Source organism: Trematomus bernacchii, unplaced genomic scaffold (genome assembly GCF_902827165.1).
Source record: "Trematomus bernacchii unplaced genomic scaffold, fTreBer1.1, whole genome shotgun sequence".
NCBI lineage: Eukaryota > Metazoa > Chordata > Actinopteri > Perciformes > Nototheniidae > Trematomus > Trematomus bernacchii.
In genome coordinates, this window is record NW_022987469.1 from 4,237,041 (window position 1) to 4,250,686 (window position 13,646).

Here is a 13,646-nt window from a genome sequence, read left to right on the forward strand (position 1 = left end):
GTGTGTGTGTGTGTGTGTGTGTGTGTGTGTGTGTGTGTGTGTGTGTGTTACCTCTGAAGAGCATGCTCTGGCTGAAGTCACTGCGCATGTCATTCATGCAGATGGCCTGCACTCTGAACAGGTACAGCACATCGGGGGAGACGGGAGAAATGAGGGCCTCCTGGAAAACACACACAACATACACACACACACAAAACCAGTAAGGGGGTGTTGCATTGATTACCAAGTAGTTAAGGCATTCTTAAGGAAAGTTTTGGGATTTAAGGATTCTTTTTTAAATATTAAAACCAATATCTGCCTTTTAAAGAAAAAAAAATCTAGTTTACATGGCATGAGTTAGAACAAGTTTATTTGTTTTGCAGGTGTCCACTACCTGTTGACTTTATTCAGCTGTTAATCAGAATCAGAATCAGAATTGGTTTTATTACCTGTAGGTTTAAACATAAGAGCAATTTGCCTTGGTATACAAAGACACAGAAAGATGAATACTTAGCAAAACAAAATAAATAAAAATAAACAGTTTTTAAAACAATTGTAAGACTATTATAACAAATTAACAATACTTACATATGACAATTACTATATACTGTATATAAAGGTGAGAGCTGTGCTGATTTAAAAGAGGTGGTGTGGAGAAGAATAGTGCAACTTGTGCAGGATTTACAATTTTAAAAAGAACAAAATGTTGTTCACATGATGTGCTTTAATGTAATGCATCATGTTTGTGGGGTGGATAAAAATCAGTGTCAGTGGGGGGGCCGGGCCTTGTTTATGAGGCCGGTAGCGGAGGGGAAGAAACTGTTCAGGTGGAGAGAGGTTTTGGTCCTGATGCAGCGCAGCCTCCTGCCAGAGGGGAGGAAACAGTTTGTGTCCAGGGTGGGAGGGGTCGGCCACTATCTTCCCGCCTCAGGGTCCTGGAGGCGTGAGGGTGAGATGAGGGTGGTGTCGTCTGAACTTCAGGAGCTTGACAGACTGGTGACTGGAGGTGCAGCTGTTGGTGTACAGGGAGAAGAGGGGAGAGAATGCAGCCTTGAGGGGAACCGGTGCTGATGGTCCGGGGGTCAGAGACGTGTTTCCCCAGCCTCACGTGCTGCTTCCTGTCAGACAGGAAGTCAGTGATCCACCTGCAGGTGGAGTCGGGCACGTGCAGCTGAGAGAGCTTGATGGTATTAAAAGTGGAGCTGAAGTCCACAAACAGGATCCCGGCGTATGTTCCTGCTGTATCATTCAATTAAAAGGTTTAGTGTTTACATATACACAACTACGGTGTAATTATGTAATGTATAAAAAACGTAGATCGCCGGTTCCTTAACAGTGACATTTACAAGACATAAAATTCATATAAAAAACAACAATAAAGATACAAAACAAAGTTCAGGTGTTTAACAGTCTTATGGCTTGTGGGATGAAACTGTCCCTGAGTCTGGTCGTTATATCTCTCACAGGCTCCCATGTATCCTAGTCATGCACGCATTCCTTCACTGAGACTTCTATAGACGTAGCCGGCCCCTGGGCGGGCCTACCTGAATGTGCGCGCACCTCACAGAAACCTACGGACAGTGGACTCACCTGTGGAGCACCCCTGTCCTTCGTGTCCGGGCTCCATTGAAGGTGACGACCCCCATGCCCGGTGTATCGAGTGTCTGGGGTCCGACCACGCGGCGGCTAACCTGGCTCCGACCGCAGTCTGCAACGCCTGTCGATTGATTCCTCGCTCCAGCCGCCATCAGAGGTTGGCGCTGTTCGAGGGGTGCTACGTCTCGCCGGTGGAGGACCCAGAGCTCGACGTGGTGGAGATGAAGGACCTCGAGCAGGGAGTGCTCTGCGTCTTAGCCATCCCAGCACCGGACGGGTCCGAGCGTCGGAGAGAGGGACGATGATGAGGACACCTCGTCGTCCGAGATCTCCGGTGACCGCCAGGAAGGCCATCAGCAGAGCGGGTCTGCGTGCAGGCTTGCCGCTCCCCTCACCGTTGCCACCGAGGCCGGTGAGCCGCCTGCGTCAGGGCTTTTACGGCCCGGCCCGTCCAGCACAGCCGGCCTTCGTTTCACCCCCCCCCCTGCCAGACATCCGGCGGTGTGTGGAGGCCACGTGGCGGCAGCCACTGAGAACGAAGGCTCCGGTGGCTACTTGGGCTGGAATCCTCAGAGTGGAGGGCCACTCGGACACGGAGTGTCCCGGTGTGCCCCCGCTGGAGGAAAGCCTAGCGGCCCATCTGCTTCTGCAGACAGCCGGGTGGGCAGAGCGGAGAAGGCCCCTGCCCCCGCTGTCGCGTGACCGTGAGAGGCTTGTATATCTGGATAAGATATTCAAGTATTTTGCTGCGCTCCCGCTCCGGCCTCCGCTCCGCCGCAGCGAAGGTACCGGCGGAGAGAGGTGATTTATACGGCCAGCCGCAGCCTCTTTCTCTCCTCGGTTACGACCGAGGGAGAGGTGAGGGAGGTGCAGATGCTGCTAAACAGAAAGCCGGTCTGAAACAGGGTGATGGAGCGGTGTTGTTGCGAGACAGCAGAGCGGGTATACATCGGGCTCCGCCCCTGTACCCATAGAGTCCAGTAGAGGGCGGAGCCTGTGAGAGATATAACGCCGGGTTATGTATGGTAACCCTTGTTATATAAGCACAGCGGAGCCCTCTACTTATGGAAGCACTGCTGTCCTATGCTGCTTGCTGAAGAGAAGTAAAGGATAGCAGTGAGGAGGCGAGGCCGCCTCTTATGCGGTGAGGTGCGCGCGCATTCAGGTAGGCCCGCCCAGGGGCCGGCTACGTCTATGGAAGTCTCAGTGAAGGAATGCGTGCATGAATAGGATACATGGGAGTATCCATAGAGTCCAGTAGAGGGCTCCGCTGTGCTTATATAACAAGGGTTACCATACGTAACCCGACATTTTAGTCCGGATGCTGCGGTACCGCCTGCCAGGCGGCAGCAGACTGAACAGTTTGTGGCTGGGGTGATGGGGGTCTTTTATAATCCGGAGGGATTTCTTCCTGAGCCGCTGGGAGTAAAGGTCCTCCATGGATGGCAGCTCCGTCCTGGTGATGTGCTGTGCAGTTTTCACCACCCCCTGTAGAGTCTTACGATTTAGGGCGGTGCAACTGCCGTACCAGGCCGTGATGCAGCCAGTCAGGATGCTCTCTATGGTGCACCTGTAGAAGGTTAGGATACTCTCTATGGTGCACCTGTAGAAGGTCAGGATACTCTCTATGGTGCACCTGTAGAAGGTTAGGATACTCTCTATGGTGCACCTGTAGAAGGTCAGGATCCTCTCTATGGTGCACCTGTAGAAGGTCAGGATGCTCTCTATGGTGCACCTGTAGAAGGTCAGGATGCTCTCTATGGTGCACCTGTAGAAGGTCAGGATCCTCTCTATGGTGCACCTGTAGAAGGTCAGGATCCTCTCTATGGTGCACCTGTAGAAGGTCAGGATCCTCTCTATGGTGCACCTGTAGAAGGTCAGGATCCTCTCTATGGTGCACCTGTAGAAGGTCAGGATGCTCTCTATGGTGCACCTGTAGAAGGTCAGGATCCTCTCTATGGTGCACCTGTAGAAGGTCAGGATCCTCTCTATGGTGCACCTGTAGAAGGTCAGGATCCTCTCTATGGTGCACCTGTAGAAGGTCAGGATCCTCTCTATGGTGCACCTGTAGAAGGTCAGGATCCTCTCTATGGTGCACCTGTAGAAGGTCAGGATGCTCTCTATGGTGCACCTGTAGAAGGTCAGGATACTCTCTATGGTGCACCTGTAGAAGGTCAGAATCCTCTCTATGGTGCACCTGTAGAAGGTCAGAATCCTCTCTATGGTGCACCTGTAGAAGGTCAGGATACTCTCTATGGTGCACCTGTAGAAGGTCAGGATACTCTCTATGATGCACCTGTAGAAGGTCAGGATACTCTCTATGGTGCACCTGTAGAAGGTCAGGATGCTCTCTATGGTGCACCTGTAGAAGGTCAGGATACTCTCTATGGTGCACCTGTAGAAGGTCAGGATAGTGACCTCTACTCTGTACGCCAGGTGGTCAGGCCGATGAAGGTCGTGTCGTCAGCAAACTTCACGATTGGTGTTGGAGGTGTGTGTGGCCACGCAGTCGTATGAACAGGGGGATACAGCCTCTGTGTACTCATCCAGACTTTGAGTAGCAGTCCTAAACACATCCCAGTCAGTACAGTCCAAACACGCCTGAAGGTCCTCCATAGCTTCACTGCTCCACTGCCTGAATGCAGGAACCAGGTGGAGCATGGCGTGGTAAGAGTGGCCCATTGCAGCGTGGGAACGGCATGGTAGGCCTCATGATGGTGGTGTAGCACTGATCCACCATAATGTGCATTTATATATATATATATTAGGGCTGTCAAGTTAACGCGTTAATAACGCGTTAACGCACAAAAAAAATTAACGCCACTAATTACTTTAACGCGATTAACGCATGTGTATTTTTTGTCCTCGGCCGCCGTAGTTTCAGAGCGCATCGAGTGTAAATACCATCGACAAGCTGATGCTGACAGCCCCGCTCCTGCCGCCCGCTTGTGGCAGACCACACTTCCACGCTCACTGGCAGGCCCGGACTGGCCATCGGGAGGACCGGGAGGACCGGGAGGGAGTGTGTATGTGTGGCGCGACTCGCGCGAGCGAGGCACACCTTACGTGTTATTGTTGTTAGCATCTGGTGCTAGCTAGCTGCGCTAACGGATATAAGGAGCTGTTTCAATGACATTTCGCCGACAACTGCGCCGAGCACTTGACTTTATGCAGGTAGCCAGACAGTGTGACATTGTACGAAAAGTCAGCACACTCAGCACGGATAGTACGCGCAACATTATTGCAGCGTCCAGGCAGCTCCCATTCGAGCATATATGCCTTGAGCAGCTGCACATAGCTCAACGATCCATCACAGTGTCTACACACACACACACACACACACACACACACCACACACACACACACACACACACACACACACACACACACACACACACACACACACACACACACACACACACACACACACACACACACACACACACACACACACACCGCAGCCTCTTTCTCTCCTCGGTTACGACCGAGGGAGAGGTGAGGGAGGTGCAGATGCTGCTAAACAGAAAGCCGGTCTGAAACAGGGTGATGGAGCGGTGTTGTTGCGAGACAGCAGAGCGGGTATACATCGGGCTCCGCCCCTGTACCCATAGAGTCCAGTAGAGGGCGGAGCCTGTGAGAGATATAAACGCCGGGTTATGTATGGTAACCTTGTTATATAAGCACAGCGGAGCCCTCTACTTATGGAAGCACTGCTGTCCTATGCTGCTTGCTGAAGAGAAGTAAAGGATAGCAGTGAGGAGGCGAGGCCGCCTCTTATGCGGTGAGGTGCGCGCGCATTCAGGTAGGCCCGCCCAGGGGCCGGCTACGTCTATGGAAGTCTCAGTGAAGGAATGCGTGCATGAATAGGATACATGGGAGTATCCATAGAGTCCAGTAGAGGGCTCCGCTGTGCTTATATAACAAGGGTTACCATACGTAACCCGACGTTTTAGTCCGGATGCTGCGGTACCGCCTGCCAGGCGGCAGCAGACTGAACAGTTTGTGGCTGGGGTGATGGGGGTCTTTTATAATCCGGAGGGATTTCTTCCTGAGCCGCTGGGAGTAAAGGTCCTCCATGGATGGCAGCTCCGTCCTGGTGATGTGCTGTGCAGTTTTCACCACCCCCTGTAGAGTCTTACGATTTAGGGCGGTGCAACTGCCGTACCAGGCCGTGATGCAGCCAGTCAGGATGCTCTCTATGGTGCACCTGTAGAAGGTTAGGATACTCTCTATGGTGCACCTGTAGAAGGTCAGGATACTCTCTATGGTGCACCTGTAGAAGGTTAGGATACTCTCTATGGTGCACCTGTAGAAGGTCAGGATGCTCTCTATGGTGCACCTGTAGAAGGTCAGGATACTCTCTATGGTGCACCTGTAGAAGGTCAGGATAGTGACCTCTACTCTGTACGCCAGGTGGTCAGGCCGATGAAGGTCGTGTCGTCAGCAAACTTCACGATTGGTGTTGGAGGTGTGTGTGGCCACGCAGTCGTATGAACAGGGGGATACAGCCTCTGTGTACTCATCCAGACTTTGAGTAGCAGTCCTAAACACATCCCAGTCAGTACAGTCCAAACACGCCTGAAGGTCCTCCATAGCTTCACTGCTCCACTGCCTGAATGCAGGAACCAGGTGGAGCATGGCGTGGTAAGAGTGGCCCATTGCAGCGTGGGAACGGCATGGTAGGCCTCATGATGGTGGTGTAGCACTGATCCACCATAATGTGCATTTATATATATATATATTAGGGCTGTCAAGTTAACGCGTTAATAACGCGTTAACGCACAAAAAAAATTAACGCCACTAATTACTTTAACGCGATTAACGCATGTGTATTTTTTGTCTTCGGCCGCCGTAGTTTCAGAGCGCATCGAGTGTAAAATACCATCGACAAGCTGATGCTGACAGCCCCGCTCCTGCCGCCCGCTTGTGGCAGACCACACTTCCACGCTCACTGGCAGGCCCGGACTGGCCATCGGGAGGACCGGGAGGACCGGGAGGGAGTGTGTATGTGTGGCGCGACTCGCGCGAGCGAGGCACACCTTACGTGTTATTGTTGTTAGCATCTGGTGCTAGCTAGCTGCGCTAACGGATATAAGGAGCTGTTTCAATGACATTTCGCCGACAACTGCGCCGAGCACTTGACTTTATGCAGGTAGCCAGACAGTGTGACATTGTACGAAAAGTCAGCACACTCAGCACGGATAGTACGCGCAACATTATTGCAGCGTCCAGGCAGCTCCCATTCGAGCATATATGCCTTGAGCAGCTGCACATAGCTCAACGATCCATCACAGTGTCTACACACACACACCACACACACACACACACACACACACACACACACACACACACACACACACACACACACACACACACACACACACACACACACACACACACACACACACACACACACACACGAGAGAGGTTCCAGGTTGAATTGAGGCGAATATTTGTAATGTTCAGGTTGTTGTGTTTAATATTCATGAGAATATTTGTCATTGTTCAAATGATAATAAACAAACATATAAAGCATATTTGTCCACTCATATGTTGATAAGAGTATAAAAAACTTGAAAGATATCCCTCTAAGGTACATTTAGAACAGATAAAAAATGTGCGATTAATTTGCGATTAATCGCGATTAACTATGGGCAATCATGCGATTAATCGCGATTAAATATTTTAATCGACTGACAGCCCTAATATATATATATATTATATAAATGCTGCTACAGCAATACATCATGGCTCATCAAATAGCATTCAAGACTTTCAATTAAAAAAAAAAAATAATTTGAATGTGGCAAGCCAGCTTAACAAAATACATGTATTGTAACAGTCCTCATGTACATGCAATACTCTTAAAACCACTTAGATGTAATGGTGTGTTGCTATACTGCTTCTCTTCCGACAGTTTCATTTTATTACTTAACTATCACTTTTTTCACAAATGTCACAGATTTGAATCAAATCTGACTGATTTAACTTCCAGCCATTTCATAAGCTGTTTTATCACTGCAGAGAATCAGAGTCACTGAGTTACAGAGTCCCATTGGAACATATGATATTGCCTTTCTGTTTTATGGTTTTAAGAGGTAATATCAGTTCAGACAGTCAAGGGATGACAATTACTTAGTATGTCAGCTTCACCATGACATTATTTACCCGTCTAAACCTTTTTCATTACTCAATATAATGAGAGTTTGAGCAACAACTGAGTAAGATGGGCCGGCCATGACCAATTTGCTGCCCTAGGCAAGATTTTAGCTGGCGAACAAAAATACAAAGTTAAAACCTAAATAAAAAACAAGTAACATAAAATGAATTATAAATACAATACAAATAAGGTGACAAATTAGAGCAGACATAACAAATTATAATATATATATATTCTAAATAAACTACAGTATAAATAGCCTAATATACAGTATAATTAATGCTGCTGCAGTGCTGTGCGGAGAGGATGTCTGCAGATGGCCCAACATATTTCAAAAGTGCATCTGAAGAGAGAAGAGAAGTATATGTGACCATCAAGAGATGCATTATTATTTGCTAGACCTAAGACATATTATAGAAATCAGATTACAGGTGCAGCTCACAATATCATATTGCCTCCATACCGTGTAAAATGTATGCATTTATCTGTGCAAAAGGAGCCCCGACCGAGTACTGAGTACATAAATGAACAAACTTTTCAGAAGGTCGGAATATCTGTATTATAAATCCTGTTTTGATTGGTCTTATCTATTATACTATTTTGAGATACAGGATTAGTGATTTGCATGATCTGTAAACTGTAATCATCACAATTAAAACAAAAAATGCTTAACATATTTCACTTTATGCATAATGTATCTAGAATATATGAATGTTTCTTTTTTTTACTTAAATTACAGAAGAATAGTTCTATGATATAGTACATTTTTTAGATGCACCTGTAGATTCAGCTTTAGCATCTAACCAGATGGCAAAGAAGCAGTTAAGTGCAGTGTAATAAAGATAAAGGCTAAGGTATGGAATTTAAGGTTGGAGTAATTGACGTTAACTCTAAATAGAACTATTGATTAGCAAACAAACGACCTTGCTATCGTCTAAAAGTAAGCTAGTAAGTTAACACTGTTCCATCAACGGTAACTACAATTCAATTGACTATTGATTAATCATCACATTAACGTTACTGTACCTTAGTCTTCCTCCCGTTATTCCTCCTCCTATTTTCTTTTTTTTCTTCCCTGGGCACCAGATATCTTTGTTAGTGTCGACATGGTGATGGCTAATTATCGTCAGGTAGTTAGCGTCTTTTTTCCCCGAGTCACGGCAGGTCAAGTGTCAGTTCAGAAAATCCCCCCCGCCCCCCAGGGCACTTCAACTTAATAAGATGTACTTAATTGATCCCAAATTGGGAAATTGTTTAGTTACCTCCCAGTTTTTGGCGCCCCCCCATGGATGGATGCGCCCTTAGCATTCACCTATACTGCCTATGCCAAGGGCCGGCCCTGAGTAAGAAGATAAACCATTTGGTAGCCATGCTGCGAATGTAGCATTCTGTTGAACTTTCAACAAACGTTTCGATAGCAAGCCTATACATTCATTATGTCAATTGAATTAGTAAACATCCCTAAAGATAATGTTCCATTTATTGAGATATTTTATGAGCAATGGATCTAATTACTGTGTGTTGTAATGTGAAAGAGATGTTCAGATAATCACCATGAACATCACAGGGTGAGTAAAGAGCGACCATGAACACATCTCTGTGGCATCAACTGCAGCTGAGAAACCAACACTACGCCCTCATGGAATCACTGTCTCCTTTACCCAAATATCACATAACACAATGGGCAATTACAAAATATTCTTATGTAAAGAAATACAAATAAATCCGATAAAAATCCCTAATATTTGGTACAATAAGATCTCTACAGTAGTATGCTATAGAATATAAGCAATGCAATATGTTTAGAATGAGGAAAAGTTATGAATGTAATAATCCTTGCATGCACACGATGCTTCTCTCTGACAACATTTTGCCATAGATATCCTTTCACTTTGGTTCAAGCTGAAATGTCGACTATCAGATGGATTGTATTTGAATTTGTAATAACTATTGCCGTGACACACTATCTATTTCTCTGATACTTTGTTTTATATTAAAAAACCTACAAAACTAATACTAACGTATACCCATGAGCCTAAATAGCTCAATCTAACAGGGAAATGTGACCAATAGTCAGTTCACTCATTTGTTTTGTGTGTCAGCTAATAGCTTCAATGAATGCAGGATATAATACAACAGCCCTGCATAAATGCTTTTTTCAGGTGCTTATACAATCATATTGTTGGGATGGGGAAGTTATATAGTGATTCTAGTTTGAATTTGTACACCATTTTTCATGAATTATCCAGCACAAACTACATGAAAACATAACACCTTTATACTGAAGGGGACTGCATTCATTTGAACTTTTGTAGTCAACTATACAAACTGAGTGTTAATTGTGTGTGAAAACTTTATATGAACACCTTAACGTTCAAAGGGACAGAGGTTGGTTGTGTTACAAACAATGTACCACTATGGAGCAGCAAACCTGATGTTAGCCATCTGAAAGAAAGGCCCATCAAAAGTAAAACATCACAAGTGATATAGTGTAGAATAGCAAGGCAAAGTAAAGCAACAAAGAAATCCTAATATAGCGACACTGAACTGTGATAATCATTAAAAGGTGGCTAAAATAAGTTTTGCTGCCACCATGACCACAGTATATTGCTCTGCGTTTGTGCTGGTAGTCCTGTTTGCTTCTCCAAACTGTAACCTACTGCAGATATTACACTCAGTATGGATAATACCCCACTTTAAAACATCCAAACTACCCTTCAACACTTGAGACCCACTCTGTTTCCTTCGAGGTGATGTCAGAGATGGGTCTTTCCTTTTCTACAGACCCTCTTTCAACCCACTCTGCCTCTACAGTGTTGACTCCTGTCCTGATGTTCAGTGTTTCATTACAGGGGGTGTCTCATTCTGACACGGGGGACGGGTGGGATTTGGGGGTCCTAAAGGCATGAAAGTCCCTGTTGTGACCTAGATAGAGCCGTCAAGGGATAATATGAGGAATAAGAGCAAAATCAAAGGGCTGACAGGAAGAAAGGAAAAGATGTGGGAAGGGGGGAGGTTGGGCTGTGTGAGAAAGGGCAGGGATTGTGGTGAGTTGGAGTAGATTTAATGGAGAGGGGTATTCTCTTGAGTTAATGATAGGAGGATAAACCCCCTCCCCTACCCCGGTCGTGGCAGGGTCCAGGCTGCTCCCACAGCCAGGGGGCACTCTCATCCCTTTTTGCAGCCGTTCCCATTTTCACACAGAGCCGCTGGCCCAAAGCCTTTTTGCACAGGCTGGAAGCCGTGCCCCCCCCCCCCCCCCCCCCCCCCCCCCCGCCCCCCAGCTCAGCATTAGTATTCTGCTGGCCGAGCGGCAGACCACAATGTAAGGGAATGAAACCTCTGCTGCAGCCGCTCTCATGGCTCATTCTGGCTCCTGATGACACCATTCCTAATGGAGTTGATGGAGGATGTTGCTTGTTTTGTGTGTGTTTAGCATCTGTGTGTGTGATCAAAAGCTTATGTCCCAAGCCAACTGAATAACTTATTAAAACCTCTGCAGACATAGTTTCTCCTAATAAGTTTTATTTATCCCGAGCTCCGTGTATTTTTTTTTGTTAACAAAAAACAACACATATTTTCAATGATGCAATCAGTGTTGATTTGATATGTGTCCAAACCGTTTGGGTTAGCAAGGCCCTCCCAGTCATATTGTTGATGATGTAAAATCCTAGCTATTTGTGAAATCACAGACACACACACAGACACACACACACACACACACACACACACACACACACACACACACACACACACACACACACACACACACACACACACACACACACACACATACACACCCTGTTTAATCAGAATCTAATGAGGACAGTGATATTGGTATACGTGGATGTGTCCTACAGTAGATGATTAAAATATGATCACATTTGCAGCGCATCGCAGTGATAATGTTAAAACATAGTCCATTAATCAAGTAAATCTGTTTGAGTTAAATAACATATGGCTGAAGGACGGGCAGTGGGTGGTGTGTGTTTTCATCTGGCAATGCATCAGCAGGGAGGGGATGTAGAGGAAAGAAAGGAAGGAAGGGGGCACGAGAGGGAGTACATGGAGAGGAAGGGAGAAAGGGAAAGGAAAATGCAGCAAAAGAGGACAAAGGGTCAAAAAGCAAGTAGTTAATAGCAGTAGCAATTTACCGTCAGAAAAAATATATTTTTAAGGTTCAATGTGCAAGGTGCTCTCTCCTCCTGTTTAGACTGAAGTGGCCATTAAGCGATTACTTCTTGAAGAGACTAATCCATGAGAAATAATGGACAAAATCAACACTGTTCTGTGCAAAATGAGTCCAAAAAATGATGCTGAGATCAAATCAAATGTAAGTAGTAATCAGCCAAATGGAGTGGTTATCTTTGTCTTGGCAGTCCCTGTGGTGAAGAGGAAACAGAAAGAGGGAGTGTCTTGATTAAAAGAACAAATGTTAAACTCAGGTTTGGTGCAGTGATTGTTGTGAAGAGGTATCTCTGCATAGCCGGTCAAAATGAGTAAAGCTAGGGTTGGTCAACAAGATAGTACATACTGTGCGTCTAAAGGTCAGATTTGGCCATACTATTTATGGATGTATTAAAGGCTTCGAATCAGTGAGTTGCTGTTTTATGGTCTGGATAAGGCACAAATATAACACAAATATTAAAAAAAAACTAAGACATATATACATAATCTTGTGGTGGCGTTTTAATTCTGGTCTACATTTAATAGCCACGGGGTTGTGGGTTTTGACGCGCCTCTCTTTGTTTCCAAACTAAGCGGAGATCGTAGTTGAATCAGATGAGCTTTATTCATTGGTCGAGACGGCATAGAAACAGGAGGACACATTTCTTCACTTCATAGTCAAATAAAAGTTATCAGTCTCACGGTCCAAAGACTTTTCCGCTTCCCCGTCTCATCACCCTCAGCTGTGTCCTATCAACTTACCATATATAGGCATATAGCCATGCACGTGATACTGACGCACATTTCATAACAAATAAGTGAGCCTTAAATTAATACATTTTAAACCATAGTGTGACTCACAAAAATACCTGATTAATTAAGAGTTGAATCTACTTTATATTATTGTTAAGCCTAACATTCAGACAATAATAACTCAATGAAAATGTCTCTAACAAACGTAGTGGCTGTTGCAGAGACTACACTATGAAGCATACAGATATTCATGATGCACAGTTCACTCATGACTGTATGCATGCTAAAGCTAAGGCTGCTGTGTGACTATCATAGCTGGAAGTAGAAATACACTGAAAGTAACTTCACACATGGAACTCCTCACCGGCCTGAACACAGCAGTGATGAGGCTCACAGCGGTGGACATGGAATCCGAGCCGTGTGAGGAAGAGCTGAAAGGATGCTTTGTTCTGCTGTATCTCTGTGGAATATATGGCAGTACAAACATGGCTGCAGAAAAGTCTGAACAGAGCTTTCTCTCACGAAACCAGGCCAAGAAAGCACATCAGAGAAAGACTGACATTTATTTGTCCTGATTGTGTGTGTGTGTGTGTGTGTGTGTGTGTGTGTGTGTGTGTGTGTGTGTGTGTGTGTGTGTGTGTGTGTGTGTGTGTGTGTGTGTGTGTGTGTGTGTGTGTGTGTGTGTGCAGTGAGAGGAGAAGTTAGTGTATTTTAATAGCTAATTCAAAGAACATTTAAGGCATTGGGCTCATAATACTGTGCACACATATTTCATCTTGAGGTATTCTGCTCCTTGCTGGTGAGTTCCTATGATGTTATATATAACAGTGTCATAATGGATATGTAATAGTTGGTCATGTGTTTTTGAATGCATAAGTTGTTGTTTTATTCATGTTTGACATATATTGGATTTCACCATTTAATATACATAGGGAATGTGTTTTGATATGTTTGTAAAATTGTAGAAGAGACAAATTAATGACCTTGCTTC

General features: G+C 45.6%; 1 protein-coding gene across 1 annotated transcript in view; it reads right to left on the minus strand.

Moving 5' to 3' along the window:
* LOC117493894 (receptor-type tyrosine-protein phosphatase gamma-like) overlaps nucleotides 1-13,646 on the minus strand; it is a 537,521-nt gene that overhangs the window by 58,333 nt on the left and 465,542 nt on the right. The window contains 1 exon segment of the mRNA XM_034144481.1: nucleotides 52-160. Coding sequence (XP_034000372.1) covers nucleotides 52-160 — 109 coding nt within the window.